The following is a 15,440-nucleotide window of genomic DNA, read 5'->3' as shown; positions in this document are numbered from 1 at the left end:
GGGGTCATGACCCTAAGGTTGGGAACTACTGCCTTAGAGGGACAACTTGGCAGGGAAACTAGTTGGGGGAAGACCCTGAAGACCCTAGACCACAAAACCCTAACCCAAGGGGAAGCCCTGAATACCTCACTGGTCCTGAAGAACTCCCCATTATTGGACTCTTTATATATATGTACCTCAAAAGGTGTAGACTTGAAACTCTGACCTGACTGCAGGGCTGTGTCACAAAGACGGAGGAGTGGAGAAGGGCAACAACTGAGGAAGTCAACCTGCCACATCCCCGCCCAACCACTAAGCGGCCTGGCAGTGAGTGTTCCCCTTTACAGTTGCTCAGAAGTTTTCACTTGCTTAAAACAGAATACGTAGAAACATACATAAATGTCTGTACTATAAAATATACATGACTGTCTGATTTAATTATTTTTAAATTTAGAAAAAATGGGCACAAAGGGGCTTAACATCCTCTTTTCAAGTTATTTTAACAGATTTTTGGATGTCAGAAATGATTTGGTTTGTTTAAAACAAAACTAGCAACAGATAGGTTGATCCTTCTTAATTCTTGACATGTACATAGTTCAGAAATGGTTACCTTAGGAGATTTAAGTTCTCCTCGCCGCCAGTTAGTATCAATTCTGTGCTGTCTGATATAAGCACTTTTCCATGGACTGTGTATGAATCCTGGTTTTATTACTTTCCTTCTCTTGATATGCAATGGTTCATCAATCCCTAAAGTGAATTTAAAAATCAGAAAGAGAAAATCTTGTCAATTCCACCAAACATCAAACAACCTCTCTTCATCCCCACATTTTTAAAGCTACCATTGACTTCATATATTATGTTGATATAATCACCTTCTCACAAAATACTGTTCCAACCTCATTTGTTGTCCTTTGCATCAGTGATGTCAGCCTGCCCCCCCTCCCTATTTTAGATCTTTCCTTTTCTTTAAACTACCACTATTATATAACTGGTCCTTTTCCATATTTTGGCTGAAGGCTTTGCAGCTTTGCTTCATCTTTTCTACTAATGAATACCTTTTGTTTCTGTCTGGTCCACTTGCCTTCTCTATACATCTTCTCCCTCTGGTTCATCTCATTATTAGATTCAATCTTGGTCATTGCCAATACATGGATGACTTCCACTTCTCTATCTTTCTCAAATCATTGTCTAGTACTGATATTTGCTAGTCTTGATTAAATTGTACTTTCAGATTACTGAGTAGTTCAAAATCTGAAATACGTTTTCTGGGCAAAGAGTCCTCTCTCCTATGCTCATTCCTTCCATCACTCAATCAATTCCAAGCCTAAAAAGTTACAGAATCATTCTTGAACCCCCACTCTTACATTTTCCTTTTCTCAATGTTACCATCATAAGAACAATACAAGAATATATCTTTATTTTGGCTCTGTCTTCAGTGAAAGCTTTAAGGTGGGGATTGTCAAAGGAGGTTAACGGGATAAGAAACAACTCCTACTCCAACAGGATTTGGGCACACCTTAGGCACTTTTAAAAATTACAAGTTGAGTCATACGTTAGTCTATTTTAGTGCCCTTTTATTGATTTCTCCAAAGGCCCTACTCACTAAATTTCAGGGACGGATGGGTGTCTGTGTATGTGTCTCCGAGGTCCAGTGCCAGAACACTCTACTCATGTCACTTTGACAAGTAAGGAAGAAATAAAGGTTACTTATTTTGTACAATTAGGGGAGTTCTTTGAGACATGTGGTCCCTATCTGTATTCCACTCCAGATTTGCAAATACTCTATGTGCCTGACATCAAAAGAATTTGCTAGCAGTGTCTGTTGATCCACCCCTTACCTGCTTGTGCTCTGAACTGAGGGCATAAGTGATGACCATGGACCTACCGCCTCATCAGTTCCTTTGCTACTGTAAATGACCATAGGATAAGGCTCCACAGCAGAAGGAAAGGAGGGCAGATAGTGGAATGCAGATAGGGACCACACATATCTAAGAACTCCAGTTACTGTATAAAGTAAGCAACCCTTTTTTCTTTTTTGAGTGAGAGTCCGTATACGTATTCCACGCTGATGACTCGCAAGCTATATTAACTCGGGAGGAGGCTGTGAAAGAACCCTTTCTATACTACAGATTGAAGGACTGCTCTGCCAAAGGATGTGTCTGCTATAGACGGTTGCACCAGCATGTAATATTTTGCAGAGGCTTGATCAAAGCCTCCTGTTGCTGCTTTACAGATCTGCTGAACAGGGATGTCTCAAAATGAAACTACTGACACAGCATGGGGTCTGATGGAGTGGGCCTTCACTCCCTGAGGGAGAAGGGTGTCCATTAACTCATAACACAGCAGCATGCAGCCCAAAATCCATTTTGAGCCCCTCTGTGAAGGTATGACTTCTCCTTCATCTGTTCACGAAGAAGACAAACATTTTAAGAGATTTCTGAAAGGGGTTTTGTCCTTTGCAAGTAGAATGCCATGGCTCTAGAGACACCCAGAATGCAGAGTTATGTTCTCTCTAGTGGCAGGTAGCTTGGGTAGAAATCAGGTAAGTATAAGACCTGATTTAGATGAAATTTTGAGATTATTCTGCGGATGAATTTGGGGTGTAATCTTAAGAAAACTTTGTGCCTGTAGAAGATCATATAAAGCAATGTTGATGGCCTGTAAGATACAGGAAGTCAGACTAGATGATCTGGTGGTCCCTTTTGGTCTTAAGCTCTATGACTCAAATGGTAGAAATTCTTTGCAGGTTTTGTGCATTGCACACAGCTCTAGAAGCTTTATGTGTAGATGGGATTCTTGGTGGGTCCAGATACTTTGTGCCACATGCTTATCCAGCTGGGCTATCCATTCTGATAGGGAAGTGTTTGTGATCAATCTCTTTGTGGCTGGGGAAGGGACACCTACACAGACTCTCACACTTCTCAGGAGAGAGAAACCCGAGCTCTGTGGGAGAGTGAGGCCAGTTTGTCCAGACTGCTTGTTTGGCTTGTAGGCATTGGCGGTGAAGTCTCAAAAGGGTGTCATGTAGGTGCATGAGGCCATGTAATCTAGGAAGATGAGACAAGTTTTAACTGTCATCTGAGGGCTCTGTTGATGCCGCGTGATGAGATCTTTCATTCAACAGAAATCTGTCCTGAGGTAGCGATGCCTTGGCACTGGTTGAATTTAAGGTTGCCCCAATGAAGTCTGTAGTCAGTGTGGGAACTAAAACTGACTTTTCTACTTTCATTTGGAGACTGAGTAGGGACTATCCATTTTCCCAAACATCCTGTTGAGATTTTCCATGAGTAAGAAGTCATGAAGGTAGGGGAACACTGATGAACCCTGTCAGTGGAGATGGGCTGTCACTAGCAATAGCACTTTTGTGTATACCTTCAGTGCAGAAAAGAGGCTGAAGGGGAGCATTCTGTATTGGTAGTGGTCCAACCACTCAGTGAATGTCAGGAATCTCCTGTGTGCAGGACAGATGTCTATGTGGAAATAACCGTACTTTAAATTGTGAGTTGTGAACTGGTTGCCCTTGTTCAGTGAGGGGATTATAGAGGCCAGGGTGATCGTTCTGAATCTCAGAAGGCAGATAAAGTCGTACAGCTGTCTGACAGCTAGCATCAGCCTCCCTTCCTCTTGGGGATGAGAAAATACCTGAGTAAAATCCTTTTCTCCTGTGCTGAACAGGTACCAGTTCTGTGGCTCCCTAACTGAGTAGGTGGTATACTTCTTGTCTGAGAATCCTCTTGAGGACGGGGAGGAGAGCTTTAGAGAGGAGAGGGAAGGAACTCTACTGTGAAGTCAGTGGTGATTCTCTCTCCAGAACACATCTATCTGATGTTATGAGATGCCAAAGCTAGGCAGCCACCAAATGGGTTCAGGAAGGACTGGACTGGGGCCTCATTATACAGTCCACTAGGAATCTTCAGGGCCTCTAATCATGGACTTGACAGGTTCAGCTGGGAAAGAACAAGCAGATGCTGCATTTGGAGAGGACATAAGCTTCTTTGAGACAGGAGAGGTGTTTGTCATCATCGTCATCACTGACTGGAAAAAGCCGGGGCTTTTTTTTTCCAATTCTTGAAACCCTGGATCCTGGACATAACTAGGGACCCCGTATAGCGGGGAGCTTTGGTTGAGTGGGGGAACCCTTGACCCTAAACTGAAGCAGTCGGTCCATGTCACCCCTCATGACTTTGGTTTGAAGCATGAAGAAATGAGGGGTGGCAAGCACAGACCAGTGGACACTGCTAGCAGAAAGCTTCCAGTCTCAGGTGCACGGAGCATATTGACGCTTAGATTGGACCACGACTCAAGGACCACATCCATGTGCTCATCACTACATTGCTTGCCTATTCATGCATGTAAAAATAGATCTACATGTTGCCCAAACTCTCCAAGGTCTTGTTGTTTTCTTTCTGAACCGATACAAGTCTATTATCTTGCGTATTTTACAATGCTCTTCCCAAATCCTACCCTTTTTGGCTCTTTACAGGTAGAGATCCTTGCTACACCAGTGCAGGCTGCACCCTCTTTTGTTTATGGATCCTCTGCCTCTATCTGTACTATTAAATTACAACTTTTCTTCAAGTCTAAGCTTGAAATCTCCCTCTTCATTTATCCTACAGCTGGCACTAGACCACACTGACCTCCCTTCTACCTCAATGCTACATCATTCTATTCTCTCCTTGTTACTGGAAGAATACTTACTTATATCTTTACCAATTTCACAATTCAGCTCTTTTTGCTCTCAACTGTACGTCACTTTCCCTTTGTTTGTATGAGTCACTGTATCCAAACTCTTTAAAGAATTCTTTCTATTTTCCCCATAACTGTAGTGTTCTGCAATAGCGTATATGAAAATTAACTCTAAAGTGCAAAAAATCATTTTACAGTATAGATACTGTACCAAAAGGATACAGCATATATATATCTCTATACTACATATAATCAGTTAAATGTGAATATTCTATCACATTGAAGCAGAGATAGAAAACATTTAAAGATACCTGTTACACAGGTCAAGCATCAGTAACAAATTTACACTCAACAGAATTCCCTTCTCAAAATTTTAAGCTTCTTACATAAATGAAGATAAACACCCATATCTGCTTCACAGAATGCTTTCACCACATTAGCATTTTTCCTGAGCCTTACCCTCCTCCTTGCATTTCTCTCTCCACAGAAGGTTATCCTCAGCCAGAATTCTCCAGTAACGGCATGTCTGTGCTGCCTGCAAAAGGTCCTTGGGTTCCAGGAATGAAAGCACATATAGTGCCAGCTGTAAAGAGGTAGGAGTTTAAACTCTCTCATATTCACACAATATAGAAACCAAGATGCAGAGAGTCAAAACAGATGTATTAAAACAATAAACTGAAATATCAAACAGATCTAGAAGTATTAGAAATCTACACTACATTCCAATAGGAGCATTTAAAGTACGGCTAGACAAAATAGTTTTAATAGTATCTTGATCCATGCAAGAATATCACCTGGGAAACATTTTCTTTAAAAGAAACTAGGTGTCAGGTGGAACCATTGACTATTATGTGACAGACCTATATAATAAAACTAAGTTATGCAAATTTTAACAATTAACAGAAACTAATTATAGAGATGATTAGTTTGTGATATTAATAACAAAACATTATAATATAACTAATATTCATATCAAAGCAAGGTTATTGTGAGAAGTGGATTTGACAGTGCAAAGAACAGTAGCTATTTGCAGGACCAGTGGAAAAAAAATGCTTCCTAAATGAAAGTTAGCAAGCAGTAAAAACTGAAGTCTAATTAAAAATGCACAACAAGGTATGTACACAGAACGCCAAGCTAAACAAATGGCAGAGACACAGTTTTGTGATTCCTTAGTAAATGTACAAAGTAAGTTTCTGTGATAGAAACAGTTTGTGCCAATAGAAACAAATGAACAAAAAATGAATTTCAGCGCAGATACTGGAGTTGAGTTCAGTGTTATCACAGCAAACATACAAAAATATAGTGACTGTCCAACTGTAAAATTGAAAACTAGGCTTGTTTCATATTGTAAACATAAGATGAGCCCATGGAGCAAATTACCCTGCCATGCTTATATACCACTCAGCGAAGCTTAAATAGTGGTAGAGTTAAGTCCCATGTGTGCTTGTGTGCAAATGCAGTTTATTAAACAGGTATATAAACTGTTAACAGAACCGAATGCAAAAATATTATCTAATTTTATGAGGTGTTTTATGGACTGGGATGCATAAGGGATATAATACATGACATTAATGTAGACTTCAGTATGCCACCAAAAATATATATGCTGTTTAAACTCCCATTAAGTAATAAGTGATAAAGTAGAATTTGAACTTATTTAGATGATAAAATTAGATGTTATTGAGTGAATTTAGTCACCAGCTGGCTGGGTTAAACCATATGGTGACCATAATAAAACCAGACAACTACATACAATCTGTACCACTGTCATACATTATAAAAACTCCTGAACGTCAGTCCTGCAGGACCAACAGAAAACACTGAAAACAAAATGTCCTCAGTTTCTGGAGACATCCACAATGCTACTGACACTGCTCCTCTGCTGACAGAGGTAACACACATTCACCCAATCACTAAAAATTAAAAACAGAGTGGTAAACACCAGCTCCAAGCAGCAGATCCACATCAGTGGCTAATAGATCACTGCAGAAGGAACCGTTCTGAGAAAAAATAGATAGGAGTGGTTAACAGAAAAACTATTTGTGATCAGAAAGAGTAGCTATTGATAACTGTCAAATGAGAGGATTATTCTGCCTTATCTTGGTCATGGAGGTCAGATCCTCTATTCTGACCTCATGTCTAGATGTCTCTTTGTGTTTTATTTTTTGGTATTTTTTGTTGGCATTGTTTTATTTCATTTAATTAAAACAGAACATCAAGCTGAGCCACTCACAAGCTGTTTTCCAAACAAAACCAAAACACCTCAAAAGGAAGAAATAATAGTAGCCACTGAAGTTTGCAGATGTTGATCTTCTATATGTGAATTACAGCAGATAGTTGGAATGTGAATCCAATTTCAATAAGACAGAGGGGCATGAAATATATCCTATTTTTTCTCATTGGGTATTCCTGATCAGACAAGAATATGTTTTTAAACACAACTTGCCCTGTCTACACTAAGTGTAAAGATTTGTTTAGAATTATATTAATTAAAATATGTTAACTAACATATTTTAAAATGCAACCTGTTTTCTTAGTCTAGATGTGGCCTAAATTGTATCAAGGGTCAAACCAGCCCACTGCTGGCTCTAGGATTGTGGATGCATAAAGGTGGCATAACATTTGTCCCAACCCCTTGGATCTAGTCCCAAGTACAACTCAGCTAGAGCCAAAGATTGGGCCCATGGTGCCTAAGCTCTGTATTTAGGGCAGACATCCTTTAGGGGATTAGTAATAACCAATAATGCTGTATATTACAGATATACATGTTTGAATTATTTATTGGACATATTGAGGGGTCAAATCCTCTAAATTATTGGCAGTGTCCTATTAAGTCCCACTTCTTGCATTTTATTTCCAGGAGTGGAACTATGGAATTTTCTAGACTTCGTCTTCATCAACAATTCTATCTGAATGATTCTTTCTAATATTTTAATGAGAAAAACAACAGGAAATATTCCCTTGCTCCCAAAATAGCATGGGTGCCTGTTCCTTAAAGAGAGACTTTCACACTAAAGAAAACTTGGGAGGGAACGAAAGCATTTACTTGACTTTTCCTCTACTGTATTCCCTTGCCATTGTTGAAGACATCTTTCAATAGAGCACTCCTATACAAATAATTTTCATCTTCTAGTCACCCCAGGCATACAATTGATCATGATGTTGTATATGACCTCATAGTAGGTCATTACAGATATTAATGCAATGAAACAAACTCATCAATGTTCAAGTTTCAGTAAGCAAGACAAGGTATCTAGAAACCCCTAAATTAAACACAAGTAATTTCAATATTTAGCATTGGTATCAGGAAAAATAAATGAAAGGTAAATAGATTTGTGGTTAAGTATGATGTTTTTTGTATGGAAGAATCCTCTCAGAATTAAAGTTCTTTTGCGGTATGTCTACACTTCAGTTAAACACCCATGGCTGGCCCATGTCAGCTGACTCAGGCTAGTGGGGCAGGCTGGAGGGCTGTAAAATTGCGGTGTAGACATTTGGGCTTGGGCTAGAGCCTGAGCTCTAGACCCTCTCACCTTTTTGTGTGTGTGTGTGGGGGGGGGGGGGGGGAAGGGGGGAGGAAAGGACAGGGGGAAGATGGGGGGGTTGTTTGCGCCTGTCAGATGCCATAGGCCAGCTGAGGGTGTTTAATTGCATGTAGGCACACTCTTTAAGACTAAGGGCAAAGACAGCACAAACAATACACAACATAAGAAGAGGACTATTTGTAGTTGGATTAGTTTTGGTGCTAAATATGTGAGGGCAATTGAGCTTTAAGCTTTTGTTGCTATTCATTACATGTATCCAACTTCCAATTTTCCAAAGTGTAGGAATGATAAAGCATCTTCTTTTCCTTGTAAAAATGTAACATTCCCCCTGATCCTTCCTGTGCTTCTGAATATCATGCTTTGGGCAGCTTCTCCAGGAATAACACAACATGGTATGTTTCTTTTCCCACAGTATTTCTCACAAACAAGTGAAGGATTCTGAAGTAACAGGATTCACAAAACCCGTGTGTATCAATATTAGTCACATGCACTGTGCATACTTAGTTAATATTCATAGCATATATTACTTCTACCTCCTAACAAAAGTGATCAAATGAACCACAAAGGACAGATATGACACTTTCCACAGTCATGAAGATACTGTACTTGCATGAAAGGAAAAGAGAGGCCATGACTATCTAAGTATTAAAAATATATAGCTTATGCTGAAAGGTATGCCACAGAATGGAACATAAGAATAGTCTTAATACACATGAAGAATATATTGAACATAGAGGACCATATTCTAACACCAGCATAACACTACTAAGAATATTTTTAAAAGTGTAGGAAAAGAAAAATCCATTTTTCTACCAACAAAATCTATTAGCTAAAACAAGAATGAAAACTTTTAATAGGGATCAAATCCAGCAGGTACTATGTAGTTGTACTGGTGGACACCCACCTGGAAAAAACTTCAAAACCCTATCTGGAAAACAGTCAGGCATACATAAAAAACAGTCAACATTTTCACTAACACTCTAATAACTGTAAGAAATTAGTTTTAGGGCCAGGGTAGCTAAGGCTTGGTCAACACTTAAAAGTGATATCAGCATAACTATGTCAGTCAGTGGTTTGAAAAAGCCAAAAAACCTCCAGTGTAGATGCAGCTATGCCAATAGAAGAGTGCTTCTATCAACATAGCTAACGACGTTCAGGAAGGTCGGGCTCAAACACAGACAGAAAAACTCATCCTGTCAGTGTATTGTGTAATGTAGACGCAGCCTAAGGGAACACCTCTCATAGTAATCTTTACCAACTGTGGATTATTTCAGAAATACTCTCACCAACATTCTTTAGGTGGTACGTTCTCAATAGAGGCTCCTTGAATCTACTACTTACGTCCCCATTGACCTCACAAAATCTGAGTGGTTGACTTGTAGGGTATATTGAAAGACATCTGTTTACCCAGGCTTCTGCCTGAGGATTAGCATAAGGGGACTGGAGTTTTGGGGTCCTTGTGGCTAGAGAATTTGTCAAGTTCTCTTTTAATTAGATAGGTAACATTAACAGAGTTCTAACCTAATGCAGATTTAATAATACATACACTTAGAGTATGATAGATGTATGTTACAAATAAAGAATAAATGTTTATATGTCGATTATTTTTTTATGTGAACAAGTTCTACAAACAGTATTTTATTGTCTCTTCCAAACGTGGAGGGGATTATGATCAAAACACACACAGATCCAGAATATATGCAAGACTTAATCTGGCAAATCAGCCAGAGACAAGAGACTCCATATAATCAGAAGGAAGATGTTATTAAAGAAAACCAAACTAAGATGAAAGTTTTGAAATGACTTATAGTACAACATGGAACTTATCAGTAGTTGAAATAAAGTCACTTGGCTAGATTTTTTTGAAGACTTTAAGGTGCCTAAAGATGCAAATAGGCACTTTTGAAAATCTCATATAGTGTCTAAACAGCTTCAAAAATCTGGTCTTTAGCTCATAAATGTCTATTAATCTGAGAATTACATTATAAGGACATGGCAGTTTGTCAACTTGCAGTAGTCGTCTTTAACACCAATTAACAGGGTTAAATTGACAATACTGAATACCATAATTAGCATGAGAATGTTTAAGGGTGGCAGATGATGCATTACATAGTCAAATAGCACCCAGAGCCCAGCATTAACTGATAATCCTCACCTCTTTTGGGAGCAAGGAAATGAAGTCTCGTTGAAACTGGGGCTCTATCACTTGCATCATATGTTTCACTTGTGTTGGTTCACAACTATCAATGAGTTCATCTAAAGCAAGTAACTTCTCTGGTCCACTCCAGCTCTATATGAGAGAAAGATACGTTCAATATTTGTATTATTTTAGTATACAATATTTATAAAACTACTTTGCAAAAAAAAAAAAAAAAAAAAGAGTATGCGGGATACCCAATAACAACATGTTTAGACTTCCTATGGGTAAGTATATTAGCCATACAAAATAATTTGATAAAGTTTTTGTGTTAATCATTAGAAATTAAGCAAAATAAAATTGATGAAAAATGTTCAGAACTTAAAATCAAGTGCCAATAGCGAAGTGTATCTGTTGTGTTGATGAGTATGATCTACATTGTACATTGTTTTACCATTTCTGGACCAATGTAGAATGTGTTGAGAGTGGCGTGATTACTGCAAGAGTATTCACTCCAATGAGTATTCAAATGAAATGTCCAATTTCGGTCATCAAAGTTTCACTGTTTCATCAGAAACTTTAAATGGGGTTTGGAGGAGAGAACCAAACCAAAAAACACCCAAGTGGCAACTTTCTCTAAAATACATCGCTTCGCTTATTGCTCAGAGGTTATTACTACTATATGTTCATCTGCCACAACGTTATATTTCAGAATCCTGGCTGTAAATCAATATTTTATTTTGTAAACATCAATTTACTAAGTAAACAGGGAATTTTGACTGGTAATTTTCTTACTTCACATTCTTACTAATGGGCACTATAAAATTTGATGACTTTAATAAGGCACTCATCTGAGAGTACAGCAGATTAGCAGCATCATTTGCAGAAAAATTAATAACTGAATATATGGCATATCTGACTAACATATATTTCTCAAACTCATCTGTGCTCAACGGATTTTGATTTGTTATGCAAAAATAACTTCAAGAGGAAAAACAATAGAAAAAGAACTGATTTAACAACTGAATTAGAGCATGAACAAAGTCTAAGAGAGGATAGAAAATGCAACATCACAGCGTTCTTTAAGTATATTCGTATTTATACTTTGAACATATGGGTTCTTCTAAAATGGCATAAGCAAGTAAATTAACACATACAAATTACATTACAGTTGAAAGGGCTGATCGAAATCCAAGAAAGCAAGATAGCTTAACAGTGGCTCTCAACCTTTCCAGACTACTTTCAGGAGTATGATTTGTCTTGTGTACCCTTAAGTTTCACCTCACTTAAAAACTACTTGCTTACAAAAGTGTCACAGTACACCATTACTGAAAAATTGCTTACTTTCTCATTTTTACCATATAATTATAAAATAAATCAATGGGAATATAAATATTTCACTTACATTTCAGTGTATAGTACATATAGAGCAGTATAAACAAGTCATTGTATGAATTTTAGTTTGTACTGACTATGCTAGTGCTTTTTATGTAGCCTGTTGAAAAACTAGGCAAATATCTAGATGAGTTGATGTACCCCTTGAAGACCTCTGAGTACCCCCAGGAGTACGGGTTACCCATGGCTGAGAACCATTGGCTTAGAATTAAGATTCATATACCACCTTAACCAGTGCCTCAAGACTTAGATTTGCCATACTGTGCACTATCATTCTTTGGATTTGAAATCAGTATATATTATTCCTGATTATGTACTGAAATGCCTAGACACAGTGAGGCAAGTCAAGGATAGAGTACATGTCATAAAGATGGCAGAACAGTAATTTATCCCTCTTTATGATGTAAAAAATTTAAGAAAATTTAAAAACTAAATCAATAGAAATATCAGGAAAATTAGCTCCTGACTTCACACTTTTTGTTGAAAACTTTGGCAATGTCTGAGGCCTGGGATGTGATGTCAGAGGAGACTGAAACCAGAACCCTGGCATTCCCTGCTGACAACTGACGAGACAGTGAAGGCTGGTAGAAGTATGTCTGTAGATTCAGTAGCATATTTAAAATAAATAAATTTTAAAAAAATTATCTCAGTGGACATTTCAAAGATGTTCCTATAAACAACTTTTAGAGCTTTACAATAGGTCTCTTTCAGTGGGAAATATCTCAATTGAAAACTATTAATCATACAAACAATAAACCATACTGAAAATCCTTTAAAGTAAAGCCTTCAGTGTCCATACACAGCAGCTGTTATCTCATCAAGTTTAAAACACTAGTTGACATTATTTAGAAATGTTTGCAACATTGAATCTGATCTATCAAACTACTTTTGAATTATAGGAAAATAAAAGGGAAAATACACTGAAGCCATAGTTTCTATATTAGTCATAACTTCCAAAACCATTCTAATCCAATTTTGTTAGTAATATTTAATAAGTTAAAAATAACTTTAATATCCAAGTTTTGTACTCTGGCAGATGTTGTTGCAGTTGTAAATCCATAAAAATTGTTACTTGCCCTTAAATTCTGATGACACATTAGCGTAAATAATCCTTACTCTTATCTTTACTGATAAGATACAATGTAGACCTAAACTGAAAGGTACATACTGTCTCCACCCCCCCTTCCCCTCCACACACACACATGGAATTCCCCTTCACAGGGGAAAACAAACTTTAAGACAATGAAATCTATTCCTTCAACTTTATAGGTTGGCTAGAGGCAACAACCTTAAGACCCTTTCAAACAGCTAAAAGAAGTTTACTCTAGGGAGCTCTCCCTGTTCATCTTTCATGTTTTTAAAAATAATCTAGTAATAGTTAGTAAGAGATCTCTGAGGAAAAATATTTGGTGTGGAAAATTTTGTTAGTGAGTAGTCTTGCCAGATAAATACAACTATATATGTTAATGAAAGAATGAAATAATTATCTTCATTATATTAGCATCTCGGTGCTCCATAGATTGACCTGTTAGCCAAAAATGACAGAGTACATTCAGCAGACACAGAGAGCAGAAGGAATAAGTGTGTGCTTTGTATAAACAATAACAGTGAACAGGTGATGTTTGTAAACTGAAAGCAAAGTAAATAGGTTCCAGGCAGTGGTGCAAAATTTTAAACATTTTAGTTGACCAGAGGGGTCTGAGACACTCGGTATATAGCCCAGATACTCTGGATTATTACCTTTAAATTGCATACTATTCCAAAGACTAAGTTATATATTTTAAATACATTTATATAATTTACTTTTACATGCCTTGAAAACTTGTTTTAGATTAACTATGATCCAAAATTCAAGAAATCTGTTTTTTTGGTGAAGTTTATTTTTCTGTAGAAAAATTAACCACCAGATCCATTCCTCTTCACCTTGCAGACTCAGTAGGGATTCTTGTTCCTGAGCAACTCAAACATTTTAGATTCGTAAATATGTTCCAGGCAAAAAAGCTTCATTAACCCTCATGCACTTCATGAGATAAATGTTGTACCCTGAAAGCATATATGTTGTGATGAACTATGGCCCTCCAACCATGCTGTTTTAGGACACTGTTATATAGGCATGTGTACACAATTCAGCAAAATAAATAAGTAAAATAAATTTAATTTAGTCTGTAAAACACTTTTTCTGTATCAAAAAAGTATGTGGGGTACAAATATATTGCATTATTATCCTCTATTTTTAGTAGCTCTATGTATACATTTGCTTCTAGTAAGAGTATCTTGTATTGTAATACTTAGCATATGCTGCATACAGTCACCCTAAGGTAGAAGATACTCAGGGAGGTTGGTCCCTTCAAATCCGGGTTTGTTAGGTGTTCTCAACATAGAGTGGACTGATGCTGATTCTCTTTGCTATCACTCTTGAGGAGATTGTGCTCCAAACACTGCAGACTAAGGAGACTCTGGAGGGGATTTCTGTGTTGTGCAATTCAAGTCGGTGAACAAACGGGCCTGACAATCTGTTTCTGACCTTATAAAAATGATTTGCAACTCTGAAAGTGAGTCATTTTCTGATGACAACTTATTAGATGACAGTGACTTTGTGCCAGATCATGTCAAGAATTGCTCTGAGAAAGAAGACCACATATCCATTGACTGTTCATCTTCAGATGAGGAGGAGCTCATCTTCTGCCCTGGTATAAGACTGGAAGAAACATAGTTGGGGATAACTTCACCCAGTATTCAGCTTATTGAAGAGCTACTTGCTGAAAATTTGACCTATGTTGGAACAATCCAATGAAATAAGCCAGATGTACCAAGTGAGATGCATCCATATTGCAGCATAGAAAAACTGTCATCAGTGTTCACATTTGCTGTGCCACTTACCCTGGCTTCCTATCTTCCAAAGAAGGGCAAGTTGGTAATAATACTATCGACGATGCATCATGATAAGGTTCTAGGAGGAGACAAAAAGAAACTCCACATAATTCTCCATTAGGACACTAAAAGTGCTGTCAACAACATGGACCATCTTGCAAGAATGCACTCCTGATGGTGCAAAATAAAAAGGTGGTCAAAGGTTCTTTTCTTCAAAATGCTTGATGTTGCTGGCGTTGCAAGTTTCATGATTTGAGTCAGCAGTGATCCTGCTGTGCACCACACTCAACCAAAACAAAGACGGCACTTATTCCTTGTCAATCTAGGAGAATGATTCGAAGATGCACATATAAAGAGAAGAATCCTTGATATCCATCATCTCACCATGCCCAACAAAGCCGCATTTTCATCCCTTGGCTGCTACCAAAACTAGACACCATGGGAGCACCCAGCAAACTTGGCAGGGGATGCTGCCACATTTGTTCAAGATTAGTTGACCGCAAGAGCTACAAGCAATGTGGAGAATGCAGTGAATTTGTATGTGCTGACCACACATCAATGCTGGTGTGTCAAAATTGCATGCAGGCTCACACAATGAGACTCCGGCTAGTTCTTTCAATCTGCTAGTTAAATAAAGTTGTTTTTGCCTAAAACATTAAAGAATTGTTCTTGGTTTCTGAACGCATTTGGGCTACAAAAATGTCAGCCTCACCCTCTCCTTTGTCCTCCCACTCCTGTTTTTGTTCCTTTCCTACTCCTAACCTGTATCTTTCTATCAAGAATCATTTATATAATACTTAACACTACTAGTAAACACCAGTCCCTGG

The 15,440-nt window shown here is 37.9% G+C and overlaps 1 protein-coding gene across 5 annotated transcripts in view; it reads right to left on the bottom strand.

The window, feature by feature from the left end:
- FBXW7 (F-box and WD repeat domain containing 7) overlaps positions 1–15,440 on the bottom strand; it is a 297,846-nt gene that overhangs the window by 18,526 nt on the left and 263,880 nt on the right. For all 5 annotated transcript variants that reach the window (XM_067551889.1, XM_067551890.1, XM_067551892.1 and 2 more), the window contains 3 exons: positions 10,366–10,500; positions 5,125–5,248; positions 590–726 (listed from right to left, as the gene is read on the bottom strand). In XM_067551889.1, coding sequence (XP_067407990.1) covers positions 590–726; positions 5,125–5,248; positions 10,366–10,500 — 396 coding nt within the window. The remainder of the gene's footprint in view (positions 1–589; positions 727–5,124; positions 5,249–10,365; positions 10,501–15,440) is intronic.

Source organism: Emydura macquarii, unplaced genomic scaffold, assembly GCF_026122565.2.
Source record: "Emydura macquarii macquarii isolate MOO-44397 ecotype Brisbane River unplaced genomic scaffold, CSIRO-AGI_Emac_v2 contig_1363, whole genome shotgun sequence".
Taxonomy (NCBI): Eukaryota; Metazoa; Chordata; order Testudines; family Chelidae; genus Emydura; species Emydura macquarii.
Note: the sequence above shows the minus strand (reverse complement) of the source record. Positions and strands in the feature narration are given on the sequence as shown.